Source organism: Trachypithecus francoisi, unplaced genomic scaffold (genome assembly GCF_009764315.1).
Source record: "Trachypithecus francoisi isolate TF-2019V2 unplaced genomic scaffold, Tfra_2.0 Lachesis_group18, whole genome shotgun sequence".
Taxonomy (NCBI): Eukaryota; Metazoa; Chordata; class Mammalia; order Primates; family Cercopithecidae; genus Trachypithecus; species Trachypithecus francoisi.
This window is the reverse complement of record NW_022681463.1, coordinates 70,985,909-71,002,022: the sequence shown is the minus strand read 5'-3', so window position 1 is coordinate 71,002,022 and position 16,114 is coordinate 70,985,909. Positions and strand designations below refer to the sequence as shown.

At 37.4% G+C, this 16,114-nt stretch overlaps 2 protein-coding genes across 2 annotated transcripts in view; both read left to right on the top strand.

The window, feature by feature from the left end:
• The window catches only part of LRRC63 (leucine rich repeat containing 63), a 59,962-nt gene that overhangs the window by 42,801 nt on the left and 1,047 nt on the right, over positions 1–16,114 (top strand). Inside the window, exons 7-8 of the mRNA XM_033176942.1 lie at positions 1,531–1,614; positions 6,526–6,765. Of these exons, the coding sequence (XP_033032833.1) occupies positions 1,531–1,614; positions 6,526–6,765 (324 nt within the window). The remainder of the gene's footprint in view (positions 1–1,530; positions 1,615–6,525; positions 6,766–16,114) is intronic.
• On the top strand, positions 9,773–10,304 carry LOC117063279 (protein Abitram-like). The gene has a single exon (XM_033176943.1). The coding sequence runs from the start codon at positions 9,783–9,785 to the stop codon at positions 10,302–10,304; it is 522 nt and encodes a 173-aa protein (XP_033032834.1). The 5' UTR covers positions 9,773–9,782.

Genomic DNA, 16,114 nt, shown 5'->3' with positions numbered 1-16,114 from the left:
GTCAATCTCATTAACTTCTCAGAGCAAATTATTTTAAATTAACTGGGGTCACCATTCCTTTCATTCAGTTATGATTTACTCAGCACTTACGATGTACTAGACACTATATAAGGCATTGGATATACAGAAATATAAAATTGAATCCGTGCCCTCTAGAAGCTCATAATTTTAGGAGGCAGACATTTATTGCACAATGTGATGGGTACTATGAGAGGGTAAGCAGAGAAGTACAGAAGAGGCATCTCACCCAGTCTGAAGGATTTGGGAAGAGTTTGTTGGAAGATATGATATCTGAGCCAAGACAAAAAATGAAAAGACAATAATCAAAGAGTCAAGCTTGGGGAAATTTTACGTGTTATTTAGAGATACGTGATAACTGGTTAATTCAGGGAATTTTAGCAAATCAATGCTGGACCACAGAGGAATATGGGGGACAAGTAGCATGGGACCAGATCATGAGGACCTTTATATGCCATGTTAAGATAGTAGGAACTTAGTGAAAAATTCTGCTCATGATGCCTTAAAAATCATACAAATAACTTTTCACCTTTTATTTATATGGAAAACAAGAAAGTCTTTGAGAACAGCACATACAAAGAAGGGGTTGTTTACTAGGGGTTATGATGACTACGATACTGAGGCCTTGAATTCCAGTCTTCAAGAAGCAATTCCCACTTCCATCCCCTAGGAGTCAGGGCTTGTGACAGCGCAACTATGTTTTTACAGACTTTGTATTCTTTGGTTCTCACCTTTAAGTTCCTGTCTTGATGGAAAGAAAGATCAGAAGTATTTTACTAGAAAAATCTTAATGCAATTGTAGTGGGTTGACTAGCATCCCTCAGAAATTCGTATCCATATAGAACCTCAGAATGTGACCCTATTTGGAGATAGGGTCTTTGCAGATGCAGTTAGTTAATATAAGGTCATACTTATACTAACTTGGTTAAGGGTGGGCCCCAAATTCGATGGCTATTATCCCTATAAGAAAGTCATGTGAAGACAAAGGCAGAGGTTGGAATTATGCTGCCACAAGCCATGGAATGCCAAAGGTCGCAGGCAACCACTGGGAGCTGGGGGAGAAGCAAGGGACAGTTTCTCTCTCAGAGCCTCCGAAGGGAACCAGCCCTGCTGACACCTTCATTTTGAACTTCTGGCCCCCTGAACTGTGAGAAAATACATTTCTGTTACTTTAAGCCACCCAGATGATGGTAATTTGTTATGTCATCTCTAGGAAACTAATGCGACAAGCAAAAAAAAAAAAAAGTAAGTGATAATGAAAACTTCTCAGGTGACTTTTTCTAAATAGGGCCTTGCCCACTCCAAAAATCTCACACTGGTCTTAATGGATAGATGAGTAATTCTTAGGAATTTTCACAGTAATTATACCATCTTTAATGAAAAGAAGTCGATATAAATTTCAAGATCTTAGAAATCTGGTTTCTATACTCCTGCCTACTTACTCAAGTACTTATTTATTCCCAGTGATGATACATAATCATTTCTACAATTAATTTTTTCTTTCTATTTAAGGTTATTTTCCTTGTCTTATCTTGAAGAACTTGATGTTTCCTATAATGAACTTACTTTTATTCCAAATGAAATTCAGAAACTCAGGTATTTTGGAAGTACATAGAAAGTTATATGCCCCTTAATTATATATTTAATAATGATTGTGATGGAGAAAATTGAGTCCTTTCATTTATTTAATAGCCATAAAATGTAATCTGTGAAGTACAAAGTTTACCAAACATGTAATTTGAATGATTGGTGTACAGTATTTTTAAGACATAACCTTTTCAGGATTTAAAGAACAGTACAGATGACTACTTAACAGAATGGATAAGCTACTTACGTACATTTGTCTCTGTGTGTACCTGTGACTCTTCTTACATTTCATTTATTTTTTGTAAGGAAATACATATATGCAAAATGCTAATAATACAAAATATAATTTTTGTGCAAAGTTTCAATTCTAACATTAATAAAACTCTGAAGTTTACCTATGTCCTTATAGGTCAGTATCATACTGTTTTGATTGTGACTTCAGAATAATTTTTAATAACTAGTAGGGAGATTATTTTTCAATAATAGTCTCTTAACTGTTCTCTTTAGAACATAATCCTTATGATCATTTTGTATAATTTCTACCACATCCAGCAACACACATAATCACAAAGTTAGAATTTTAATTGAAATTGCATAGAGTTTACTCATAAATTTGGGAGAATTTATATTTTTGATGATAAATTTTTCCACTCTAAAACATTTTTTTCATTTTTTCAGATCTCATTTTATGTTCTTCATAAGAATTTATGAGTCACTTCATATTTTTCCTAATAACCTTTTCCAAGTGTTTTATAATTGATTGTTACTATGAATGTAATGTAATATTTCTCTTATTTCCACTTGTTCTAACTATTTTCAGTACAGAATAGAGAAAAGCTATGTACTTCTTTATATTAACTTAAAACTAATGTATGTAACCAAGTTCTCCTGTTAGTTCTAATTTAGTTTTACTGCATTTTATTTTGTTTCCTAGGAACATAATCTTCCATTTAGCAGAATGAGATAATTTTATCTCTGCTTTTAAAATATTTAAATCAATTATTTAACTTCCTATGTGAGAATCTCTATATTTTAGTAGGAGACTTCAGCCTGTTCATATTTATTATGACCAACATATTTAATTTTTTGCTTTTCATTTTACTTTGTATTTAGTATTTATTTACTTTCCCCCTTTCCTACCTATTGTTTTAGGATGCTGTTTGTCCTCTTTTTAAATTTTTGAATTTATTTTACTTTTAATTTTTAGAGACAGGATCTCATTCTGTCGCCCAGGCTAGAGTGCAGTGGCACGATCATAGCTTACTATGGCCTTGAACTCCTGGACTCCCACAATTCTCCTGCCTCAGCCTCCTGAATAGCTGGGACTACAGGTGTACACCACCATGCCTCACTGATTTTTTATATTTTGTAGAGATGGGGGTCTCACTATGTTGCCCAGTCTGTTCTCAAGCTCCTAGCCTCAAGTGATCCTACCACCTCTTTTTTTCTATCTTATTAACTTTGGCATTCTATTGTACTTCCCTAATCTGTTAGTGGTGATCTTTCCTTTTCCCAAACTCATAATCAAACACATTTTCTTTAATGTTTTATAAAGGCAAAATAAAAACTACTTCCTCCACCATGATGGTCTATCTCCCCACTGCTGCCTTCTTCCGCTGTTCGTTGAGACCTTTAGAACACTGTTATTTTCCTGCTTTCTTTCCAAACTCATCTTCCCCTTATCCAACTCTAGGCTTTGCGGAAATAGTTTAGAAACTTTTGTTTTGTTTAGAAAGTTTTGTTTCAGATTCTCATTAGTATTTTCCTTTGCATCATGTCTCTTTTTATTAAAGAATGTTTATTTAGCACTTAAATCTTACAAGCATTTTAGTTCATTCTCCTTTTATATTTATCTGTATGTAGTTCAAGACTCATTGTTTACAGCTGTTTCACTCCTTTCCTCTCACCTGGAACCTGGCCGCGTCTCTTTTGATTCATTGGCTGTTTAGCTTTTTTCCTTAAGTATTTTCCTCAGATGGAATACATAGGTAATTTTTCTCGGAATCTTTAACCCTGACAAATAAATGATGTCTGGAGTGAATGGACAAGCTTGCATTCAGCGTGTTTCACAGTAACCTCCACGATTGTGTCCTCCTCTAGTTCCCAAGGTGCTGGGGAGGCACCTGATGCCAGTTTGATTCTTTTTTCTCCTTAAGTGACTTTTATTCTTAACTGGAAAGACTAAGATTCTCCCATAATCTTGACCTTTCAGAATTGTATTAGATTATGCTTACAAGTTGTCTTTTTTTAAATCTGTCTTTCCTGGAATTCAGTGAATTCTTTTAATCAGCCAGCTCAAACTTCTCTTTTCTGGTTAAGAAAATATGTTTAACTATTTCCTCATCTGTTTCATATTTTCTTCCTAAAATGCCTATATTTACATATTAGATCTCCTAGATCTATCTTCCATGGTACTGGATTTTTCCTCGTGGTTTTTCTTTCTTTCTTTCTTTCTTTTTTTGTTTTGAAATATTTCTTCTACTTTGTCTTTGCCTTTAATTTGGATCCCTATGAAGACCATGTTCTTCTTTCATTCATCCACTTAACTTTTTAGTTTTACAAATCATGCATTTTGGTTCCAGAACATCTCTGTGTGTGCTGTATTTGAATCTTGTTTTCCTACCCCCCGCCCCGCCCCAACTTTTTATCCATCCCTCCACAGAAGGTGCTTGTCCCAGGACCTTTGCTTTGTATGTTCTATGTGTTTTTCTCTTCTGGCCACTCTTTTTTCCATGCAAGTCCAATGGCAGTCACAGAACACCACTCAGAATGCTAAGAAAGCGAGTGGTGGACCAGGAGGAAGCTTCTCTGCACCCCAGGGTGCTCAGCTGCCAAGACTGTCTCAATACAGAGCTATTCTAGCTTTAAGGATGGTTTAGCGGCCAGGCGCAGTGGCTCACACCTGTAATCCTAGCACTCTGGGAGGCCAAGGCGGGTGGATTGCCTGATAACCACTAACAGATTAGGGAAGTACAATAGAATGCCAAAATTAATAAGATAGAAAAAAAGAGGTGGTAGGATCACTTGAGGCCAGGAGCTTGAGACCAGACTGGGCAACATAGTGAGACTTCCATCTCTACAAAATATTAAAAAATTAGTGAGGCATGGTGGTATACATCTGAGGTCAGGAGTTCAAGATCAGCCTGGCCAACATGGCGAAACCCTGTCTCTACTAAAAATATGAACATTAGCCAGGCATGGCAGTAGCAGGCGCCTGTAATCCCAGCTACTTGTGAGACTGAGGCAAGAGAATCACCTGAACTCAGGGGCAGAGGTTGCAGTGAGCCAAGATTGGGCCACTTCACTCCAGCCTGGGAGATAGAGTGCGACTCCATCTCAAACAAACAAAAAAAAGGTTTAGCCTCCCCCTAACTCTCTTAGAACTCATTGAGGGGAAGGAGGCAGCTAAACAGGTGTGTCCTCAAGGTAGACCAACTCAGACAGGGAGAGCCTCACCATGGCTGTTCTGGTGAGCCGTGGTGAACCTTCACTAGCATTTGCCTAGGGTGTGCCACACTCATTCTGATTGTCCACTCAGAGTTTGTATTTCTCAGCTTGGGCTACTGTAACAAAATACTAGAGGCTGGGAAGTTATAAAAATCAGAAATTTATTTCCCACAGTCTGGGAAGTCCAATATCAAGGCCCCAGCAGATGTGCTGTCTGGTGACGGCCCCCTTCCTCATAGATAGCCATCTTCTCACTCTAACCTCACATGGCAGAAGGGGTGAGGGATCTCTCAAGTCTCTTTTATAAGGGCACTAATCTCACTTATGAGGGCTCCCACCCTGACTTAGTCACCTCCTAAAGGCCCCACCTCCAAATACCGTCAACTTAAGGTGAAGATTTCAACATTTAAATTTTGAGGGGACAGAAACATTCAGACCAGAGCAGGACTCTCTCCTGCTGGTCCCTAGGCTTGTGATTTGTGCAGAAGAAAAAAGTGGCCATGCCAGCTCTCTCAGGACTGTGGCAGAGTCCAGGGTCTTGCTCACCTTTTTCAGACCATGAGAGGTGAATTAGTCAAACACTGGTTGAGGGATGAAGGGAGCTGAGGTGTCATCTTCCTAGCCTCATTGTTTTAAATACCCTTGTTGATCACAGTTTAATGTTGTCAGCAGGAGTCATAAATAAGTTACACTGTGTGGATATAAGATGTGAAACTAGACTGTAAATGAGAATCTAGAGGTCCTCAGCAATTTGTCTCCTAAAGTTCATATATCAGCCTTTTCACCTCTAATACATTTGACAAGTTGGACCGGCCTTCGATTTGATTTTGATGGGTCTCTCATGAATAGACTCTTTTCTGTCTGCTTCTAGGACTAATTAGAAAGGAGATACACGACTGCACAAAAATACCATTGAGGCCAATGAAAATGACAAAATCAGTAATGTTGGCTCTGTTTGAGTAAAGAATAAGGGTTATTAGAAGTAATTTACACAGAAAAAACCCAGAGGACCCAGTTAATGAAAAGTTAAAGCACAAAATAGCAAATAATATGTTTTGATAGCATAAATTTCACTATTTTGATTGGGCTTGAATGAAAAAATATATATGTATTGATGTTTAATTTGTCTATGAAAATATATTCTGTATATCATACTATATTTTATGTAATATGACACTGATTAGTCTTGTGTTTGTGGATATTTTTTGTTCTATAGTGGTGACATATTGCAAAAATCCAAACTATATACTTAAACTGTGTTATTCGCTCAAATGCACTTATTTGCATAATACTATATTGGTTCAGTTGCTTTAGAAATTTATTCTATTGATTCTAAAGAAATACTTAAATTCATACTTGTGTTTTATTGGTACTAGGTTTGATGCCAATTTTCAAGAACAATTGAGGCAGAATTTTACTTTAATATTATGAATTGTGTAATACCTTTTAAAGTATGGTGTCCTTTATTTACAGATCACTTGAAAGACTGACCATTGATGGGAATGAACTGAATTTTTTCCCACATGGAATTTTGAAGCTTAACCTGACAAAAATTCAGTTTGAGAATAATTTCACTCATCCTTGTTTTTGGAGAGAGAATTCTTTGAATAATCCACAACAACTTACTCAAATTATTTCTTTGTTCATTGTCCAAAATAAACTACATAAATTTTATGATAAGATCCCAGTAGAAGTTCAGAAGTTACTAAACTGGTGAGCAAATGCTGAAGCCCTTTTAACCAAAATATATCTTTAAGCATTTAAAACGTTCTTCATTACAGGCTTAGATGACAGTGTCACTAACACGCACACGTACTCCATGACACACACAAAACCATACACACAATTCTTCAAATCGCTCCACCCAGTTCTTCAGGTATAATAATGTAGTCTGAATCTGACCCCATTGCGTGATATTCTCAAGTTGTTACTTAAATCCAGTGTGAAATGTGAGTTGTCTATATGGCTGTTGCACAAATCTTTTCTATAAATTTCTGAGTTCATAGAAGTAGATTCTTCCAAAAAAATTATTTGGCTCCAGGCACACTATTCTGGGAGGTGTTTCACTCCACTGTGACGTCATGGAGACCAGGAATAGAGCAGGCATGCATGGAGTAACCTCCCTCACGGTATCAATGACCAGCATTGGAATCACTGCCTAATCTCAAGACCAGGGTACTTAAACTCCCACATCCTTACAGTCCACTTAGGCTTGTCGCTTATTTTCTTCAGACGGTAGAGGACCATTTTTATTGAATTACTGACCATCGGTGCTTAGGTTATTAATTTAACAATATTTGCTATATGCCTAAGTAAAGTGGCTTCCCAGGCATATATAAATTATAAACATTGACTCAATAAAAGGCAGGAAACCTAAACAGCCTAGTAACTACTGGAGAAATTGAACAGTGGTTAAAAATCTACCAATGAAAAAGGAACTAGTCCCAGAAGGTTTTGATTTTAACGTATTAAGATGTCAATATTCGTGAATGCACATGAGAAAGTAAGAAAAATCACAAAGGCAGTAATTTTTTTGAAGAATTATAACCTAACTAGCGTGTGGTAAACAGATATGGGATCATGAGATTTGGATTCACCACAAGGTACTTGGGAAGCTGAATTTGAGATTCCTGAATTAAATGTGGACTCCAAAAGAGGCTTAATGGTCCCAGAGCAGTGAACTAACTCTCCCAGCAGAAAAAAATGTTTTTGAGAGAAACATCCTCGATTTAGACTGTAAACGTTCCAGAAAATTATGTTCAAATGAATATTAGCTCACAGCTTAAAGAAATTTCCAAATATATGAGGAAACAAGCCACCAAGAAAAAAGCAAAACAATCAAACAGATACTAATTTCCAAGGACCTAGGATATTAGTATTGCAACTGTGACCAGGAAAACATGAGAAAGAAATGTTAAGTAAAATGAAATTCTAGAAACTAAAAAATAATAGTTAACATTAACTCAATGCGTGAGTTAAACAGCAGATTATACACACATGAAGAGAGATCTGGAGAAATTATAGTAAATATGCAGACAGGAGGTAAAGAGATTGGAGAAAAAAGGACAAGATTTAACATACACTTACAAACCCAGAAAGTGAGAACAGAGAGAATGGTGGGAGTCATTATTCAGTGAGATACTGGCTACAGATTCTTAGAAGTAAAAGATGTGAATTCACAGACATCATCGGGAGCTCTATAAAAGCTAAGTAAAATACCTTGTGGTAAAACTGAAGAACCCCAAAAACAAAAATAAGAACCTAAAATCAGCCAGGGAAAAAAAAAAATCACTTACAAAAAACAACAAATCAACTGCCAGCAACAGTGGACCAGTGACTGAAAAAAAAAATTATTTTGCCCAGCAAAGCTTTCAAGAACAAGAGAAAACATGGTATTTTTATATAAACCAAAACAGAATTTACTCCCAATGAATTTTCACCAAAGGAAGCTGCAAAGGATGTACATCGACAAAAGAAAAATGATTCCAGAAGCAAGTTCTGAGAGGCAAGAAGGATTGGTGAGAAAAGCAGTTGGAAAATATGTAGGTAAACAAATAGGATCTCTATGAAATACTAATAACAAATATGAGGTTTAAAAAATATAACTAAAACCAGACATCAAACAGTTAGAAATATAATTTTTAAAAGATACTTTTATGATAGGAAGAAACAAACCTAATGTATAAATATATTAAATGAAAAATGTGCAAAACATTATGGAAAAAAAGCTAAATCTTTATAAAATAGTAAAGAAGGCTGAATTAAATGGAAGAGATATAGGTACTTAGGGATAATAAGATTCAGTACTAAAAACACATGTTATTCCCAAATAGAGCTATACATTCAATGCAATTCTGGTGAAGATGCCAATAGAATTTTCTCAGAAACTTGATAAGCTTATTCTAAAATGTATATGGAAAAGCAGAGGCTCCAAAATAGCCAAAAAAAACCTGAAAAAGAAGCCTAACTTAAGAGGCTTGCCCACTAGACATCAAGACTTACTACAAAGTTAGAGAAGGCAATAAAGGTTGGTATTAAGTTCAAGGAATGGCAAATCAACCAATGGAAGAGAAAACAGCCCAGTTATTTTGTTCTGATGCATATGGGAAAACTTGACATTTGACAGAATAGCCCTGTGGATCAGTAGTGAAAGAATAGACTTTTGAATACATGATGCTGAGACATTTGGTCATCCACAAGGAAAAAACAATAAAATCAGATTCCTGCTATATATATGGCACCATCAGACACACAAAAAAAATCATTTCCATTTTGATTAAAGATTTAAATATGAAAAGCAAAACTTTAAAGCTTTTACAAGCAAGTGTAGAAGGCTCTCTATGACTTCATGGTAGGCAGACATACCTTAAACGCAATGCAAAAAATATAAACAGTAAAGCAAAGTTTTATAAATTTGACAAAAGTATAATATTTACATAAATATAAGATACTATCAATGAAATTAAAAGACAAGCCATTAACTGGAAGAAGATATTGCAATGCTTAAAATAGTTGAATTATATATATATAATTACTATATATATATACACACATAAATAAAGAGAGAGAGAGAGAGTAGTCATCCCTTATCCTTGGGTGATGCATTCCAAGACCTCCAGTGGATGCCCGAAACCATGGGTAGCACTGAACCTTATATACATTGTGCTTTTCTATACATGCATATCTATGATAAAGTTTAATTTATAGGGGTGGTGGCGCCTGACGTCACCATGGCTACCAAGCGCGAAACCGCAGAACCAGTGGTACCTTTGTTTGTGGATCGATACTTCATTCGCTGGTACGAAGCAGATGTCAAAGGAAAACCTTGTGAGCACCACTGTATACCACAGCACTCTAACCGAATATGTGTCACCACACTGGCAGAATCTCATCCAGTTCTGCAAAGTGGAAAAACAATTAAAAGCATTCCCTGTCAGATCAGTACCAACTGTAGCAGACTTCAGAACAAGGTCTCTGGGAAATTTAAGTGGGGGGCACAGTTTCTAACAGAACTTGCACCTCTCTCTAAGATTTACTGTTCAGACGGCGAAGAATATACTGTATCTAGTTGTGTTAGAGGATATTCAATGGAAGTTAATGAAAACATTCTCCATAAGCTATCTATTCTTCAAGAAAAGCCATCCACTGAAGGCTACATTGCAGTTGAGTTACCCAAATTTGAAGAAAGTAAAAACATAACAGAAGGGTTACTGACACAAAAACAGTATGAAGTCATGGTGAAAATGCATTAATGCCATGCATCAACGTCACGAGGACTGACATGGAGCAAAAAGCAAACCTGGATTCTTGTTGCCTGGCCTAAACCATCAGTGCACGGAAGGAGAACCAGTATATGTGAAGCATACTTCACAGCCATACGCTGGGGAGGCCTAGTGCTTCACTTAACTTCGTTTTCCCTCTCTGGCTTTTGTAATGAGCCTGGTTCCCATTTGTCTTCAGCCTGCCAGATCTGGCCTGCCCTTGTACTCACCCTGTTCTCTTGCATCTCTCTAACAACTGGCGTGCAAGGAATGTTTTTCTGATTAAAAACAAGCAAACACACTTTGGGAGGCCGAGACAGGCGGATCACGAGGTCAGGAGATCGAGACCATTCTGGCTAACACGGTGAAACCCCATCTCTACTAAAATATACAAAAAACTAGCCGGGCGAGGTGGCGGGCGCCTGTAGTCCCAGCTACTCGGGAGGCTGAGGCAGGAGAATGGCGTAAACCTGGGAGGCGGAGCTTGCAGTGAGCTGAGATCCTGACACTGCACTCCAGCCTGGGCGACAGGACGAGACTCCTTCTCAAAAAAAAAAACAAGCGGCCGGGCGCGGTGGCTCAAGCCTGTAATCCCAGCACTTTGGGAGGCCGAGACGGGCGGATCACGAGGTCAGGAGGTCGAGACCATCCTGGCTAACACGGTGAAACCCCGTCTCTACTAAAAATACAAAAAACTAGCCGGGCGAGGTGGCGGGCGCCTGTAGTCCCAGCTACTCGGGAGGCTGAGGCAGGAGAATGGCGTAAACCCGGGAGGCGGAGCTTGCAGTGAGCTGAGATCCGGCCACTGCACTCCAGTCTGGGCGACAGAGTGAGACTCCGTCTCAACAAAAAAAAAAAAAAAAAAAACAAGCAAACAAAGCTCTTTGAAGAAAATATAGGAAAGTTTTAAGTAGCCAAGTAAAAATAATTTACTCATCATCCCATAATCCAGGAGTAAATACATTTGACCCTTGAACAACATGGTCAAGTTTGAACTGTGAGAGGGTACCATAAACGAATCAAAAATATATCATTAACCAAACACAAAACCCACTTATAGAGCAGGCTGACTTTTCATATACTCAGTTTCCAAAGGACTGACTGCAGGACTTGAGTTATGTGTGGATTTGGGTATATGTGGAAGGTCCTGGAACGAATCCCCCATGTAAACCAAGGGATGACTGTACTACATTTTAACCTACTTCTGTTTGAACATTATAGTATGGTTATTGCTTTTGCCTCATTGTCCTATTAGTTTGAAGTTTGAAAAAACCTAACCCACCTTTCTTACCCAATCTGCTATAATGTGACTACCAAAAAGTCTAGTCCAAGCCCATCTGCCTCAACTCCTCTCCCTTTTAGGTTGTAGGGAAGAGGCCAGAGTGCAGACTATATCTTCTGCCCTCCTTATGCCAACAAAATGGCCTTCCCCTCTGAAACAAAGTAAAACTGCAACACTGTGACTGCTTAAATGAGGGATATGTGAAAAGGCTCTGAAAAATACAACAGTTTTCCTAGGAAATGTATTAGAATGCAGTGGGAAGCTAATTCTTGAAATATGCATATTATAGTCACTCAGTCTCACATACTCTAGTTACCAGCAAATAAGTTACTGAGAATATGTCATTCAAAGGCATGGAAGCCTTTGAAAGGAACAAATGCTTTCACATCATTTAAACTAAAAAAAAAAAAAAAAACCTCCAACAACTATGAATTTATAGTTTAAAATTGATTTACACTGAATTTCAAATAAAAGGACCATAAAACTTGTCATCTTTCTGTAAGGGCTGTAACACATAAATACATTTCAATATCCCTGTTTTTAAATAAAATATACATTTGTACGAAAAAAGGTTATAAATTAGGCACAGTAAGAGATAACTAAGAATAACAATAACTAATAACTAATAAAATAACTAATAATAAAATAGGACAATTATAACAGTATGCCAGTATCACTACTGTTGCTCTTTGGGGCAATTATTAAGTAAAATAAGGGTTACCTAAACAAGTACTGCAGTACCACAACAGTTGATTTGATAACTCAGAGGGCAACAATGGGTAGAGTCTACAATGTGGATATATTGGACAAAGAGATATAATTTCTGTCCCAGGTGGGCCGTTTAAAACTTACAAATTGCTTATTTATGGGATTTTCCATTTATTGTTTTTGGACCACAGTTGATAATTGAAACTGTGGAAAACAACACCTTGGCTAAGAGGACACTACTGTATATCTTTCATAAATCAATAAGAAAAGATACAAACAGTAGACAAGTAGATAAGTGATAGGAATGTGAAATTCATGGATGACAATACACAGATAGGTGATAAACATGAAGAATGTGAAATCTCACTAGTAATCAAGAAACTGCAATGTAAAATAGCAACAAGCTTTTTTTAACCTACCTATTTTATCAAAATTTACAAGATTGATATTGTGCTAGCTTTGGATGCCCGAAAATATGACTATCATCATGTATCATTGTTGGTACTATAAACTGGTGAAAGCTTCTTGGAAGGCAATTTGACAGTTTCTTAGTCTTTAAAATAGCACCTTAAATCTTAGGAATCTGTCTTACAGAAATAGTTACATGTAAACACAAAGTTAGATACGGGGATTATAACTGCAGCCTAAAACTGCATCAGGCAGAGAGTGGTAAAATAACTTACAGCATATTCATACTATAAAACATTATGATACTATTAATCAGAATGAAGTTTTATTCTTAAGTTTTGACTTGGAAATGTTGTCGAAGTCAAAACAATGTTTTGACTTGGAAAGTTGTCCAAGACATTTCATTAAATTAAAAAAGCAAGTGATTCCCACAGACACATACATACAGAGTGAGGGAGCACACATGTGAGAAAGATTCCATTTATGTAAGAAATAGTTACGTATCTAGGAGCTGGAGGGGGCGACCCGAGCCAAGAGCTTTAGTTATTCTAGGGAGAGGAGTTGCAGTGACTGAAGAGAGGAATAAGCAGGAATCTCTGTGTTTTTCTCTATATATGTCTATATTGTTTGGAAATTTGACAAGGACTCATTTTCATGTAAATAAAAACTGACACAAGTGAATTACAAATAAAAGCAGCTGGAGGAGGAGCTAATGACAAATAGTTGGAGACATAGGGGAAAGATACAGGGATGAAATAGTATTTGAGAAGCGTCTTGAAGGACCAGTAAAATTTGGAACTATGTCTTGTGTTCAAGGGACATTGCTGAAAGAGGAAACAAAATGGGAAAAGAGGAATGTGGACAAAGAGAAAAATGAATATTTAGCCAGAACAAAACATCCATAAAGAGTAGTGGGCTGGGCATGGTGGCTCACACCTGTAATCCTAGCACTTTGGGAGGCTGAGGTGGACAGATCACAAGGTCAGGAGATCGAGACCATCCTGGCAAATGTGGTAAACCCCGTCTCTACTAAAAATACAAAAAATTAGCCGGGCGTGGTGGCACGTGCCTGTAGTCCCAGCTACTCCGGAGGCTAAGGTAGGAGAATCACTTGAACCCAGGAGGCGGAGGTTGCAGTGAGCCGAGATTGTGCCACTGCACTTCAGCCTGGGCAACAGAGTAAGAATCCGCCTCAAAAAAAAAAAAAAAAGAGTAGTGGTGGCCAGGCATGGTGGCTCACCCCTGTAATCCTAACACTTTGGGAGGTGGAGGCAGGTTGATCACCTGAGGTCAGGAGTTCAAGAACAGCCTGGCCAACATGGCAAAAGCTTGTCTCTACTAAAAATACAGAAGTTAGCTGGGCGTGGTGGCACATGCCTGTAATCCCAGCTACTTGGGAGGCTGAGACAGGAGAATCACTTGAACCCAGAAGGCAGAGGTTGCAGTGAGCTGAGATCATGCCACTGGACTCCAGCCTGGGCGACAGAGCAAGACTCCATTTCAAAAAAAAAAAAAAGATGGAGAAGAAATAAATAGAGTTAGCTAGCTGTCCATTAGAGATCACTGAATGCATTGGAAGTTTCTTCTTCAGGCCTTAAGAGTCACTGAGTCCAAATAGTACAAATAGACCTGGCAGTATGTCAAAGATGGACTAGTGCAGGGCAAGCTGGGTGGAGGTCAGTTAAAACACTCATGTCCATAACAGGTAAGGAGGGACTGATCCAGAGTAATAAGCAGGGATATGAACAGGTGGGAAATGCAACAAGACAAATTATGGAGGTAAAATTAACATACCTAGGTATGTGGGCCAAGTGAGAAAGGGAGGATGAAAAATGACTACGGGTTCAACCTCATCATAGACGACTGTGATATTAGTAAAAATAAGAACAGTGAGGGAGGGATTTGTCACCCAACCACTGTCATCCTCCAATGTCTACCCTTGGCTTTAATCCTGAATTTCTAACTACTGAAAATTTCGGTACTGTCCTACTTTTGCTGAGTTCCTTGGATTGCGGCTCAGCTGTGGGCTTGCACTAAAGTCACTCTAAGCTCAGCTACTGCTCTCACTTCAATGGCTGCCCTCTCAATTAGCAGCTATGTATGTCATTTTTGTCCTGTACAACTTATCATTGCTGTCTGCCTCTCTCTGTCTCTCTACCCACATTGTATCACCTCAGACAGAGAATCCACTTCCATTGAGAATGGGGTCAGAAGACTCATGTTCCACAGAAGTTTACCTTGACTTCCTAGTACATTCGAATGATAGAAATTTTTGTTTGCTTTTATTTTTTCTTTTATTTTTAGTTGGCACATAATTATACATATTTATAACATACAGGGTGATATTTCAATACATGTATTTAGTATGTAATGTTAAATCAGCTTAATATATCCATCACCTTATTTATCATTTCTTTGTGTTATTAACATTTAAAATCTTCTAGCTTTTTGAAAATACACAGTAAATTATTGTTAACTAGATTCACCTACAGTGCTATAAAACACTAAAACTCCTATCTACCTGTGATTTTTTTCCATTTTTAACATCTCCTATCCTCTTCTTCCTCTTACCCTTCCCAGCCTCTAATAACCACAATTCTACCCTCTACTTCCATGAGTTCAATTTGTGTTTCGTTTCCACATGTGAGTGCCTTTCTGTGCCTGACTTACGTCACTTAATATAGTGTCCTCTAGGATCATCCCTGTTGCCACAAATGACAAGCTTTTATTCTTTTTATAGCTGAATAGTATTCCAGTGTGTGTATATACCGCATTTGCTTTATCCATTCATCTGTTGGTAAACATTTAGGTCAATTCCGTATCTTGGCGATTGTGAATAGTGCTGCAATAAATATGGGGGTGCAGATGTCCCTTCGATATACTGATCTCCTTTGCTTTGGATAAATACCCAGTAATGAGATTCCTGGATAGTAAGTTAGTTTTATTTTTAGTTTTTTGAGAAACCTCCATACTCCATTATGACAGCTGTACTCATTTACATTTACCACTGAAAATGTGTGAAAGTTGCTTCTTTTCTGCATCTTTACCAGCATTTTTTACATTTTATCTTTTTGATAATAGCCATTCCCACTGGAGTAAGATATCTTATTATGGTTTTCATTTGCATTTCCCTAAATATTAGTGATGCTGAGCATTTTTTCATATACTTATTGGCCAATTTGTATGTCTTCTTTTGAAAATATCTATTCTTTGATCATTTTAACATCAGATTGGTGCTTTTTTTTTTTTTTGCTGTTGAATTGTTTAAGTTCCTCATATATTCATTAGTGCCTTGTCAGATGAATACTTTGCAAATGTTTACTCCCATTCCATAGGTTGTTGATTCTGTTGATTTTTCCTTAGTAGTGCAGAAGGTGTTTAATTTGAGATTAGTTCCATTTGT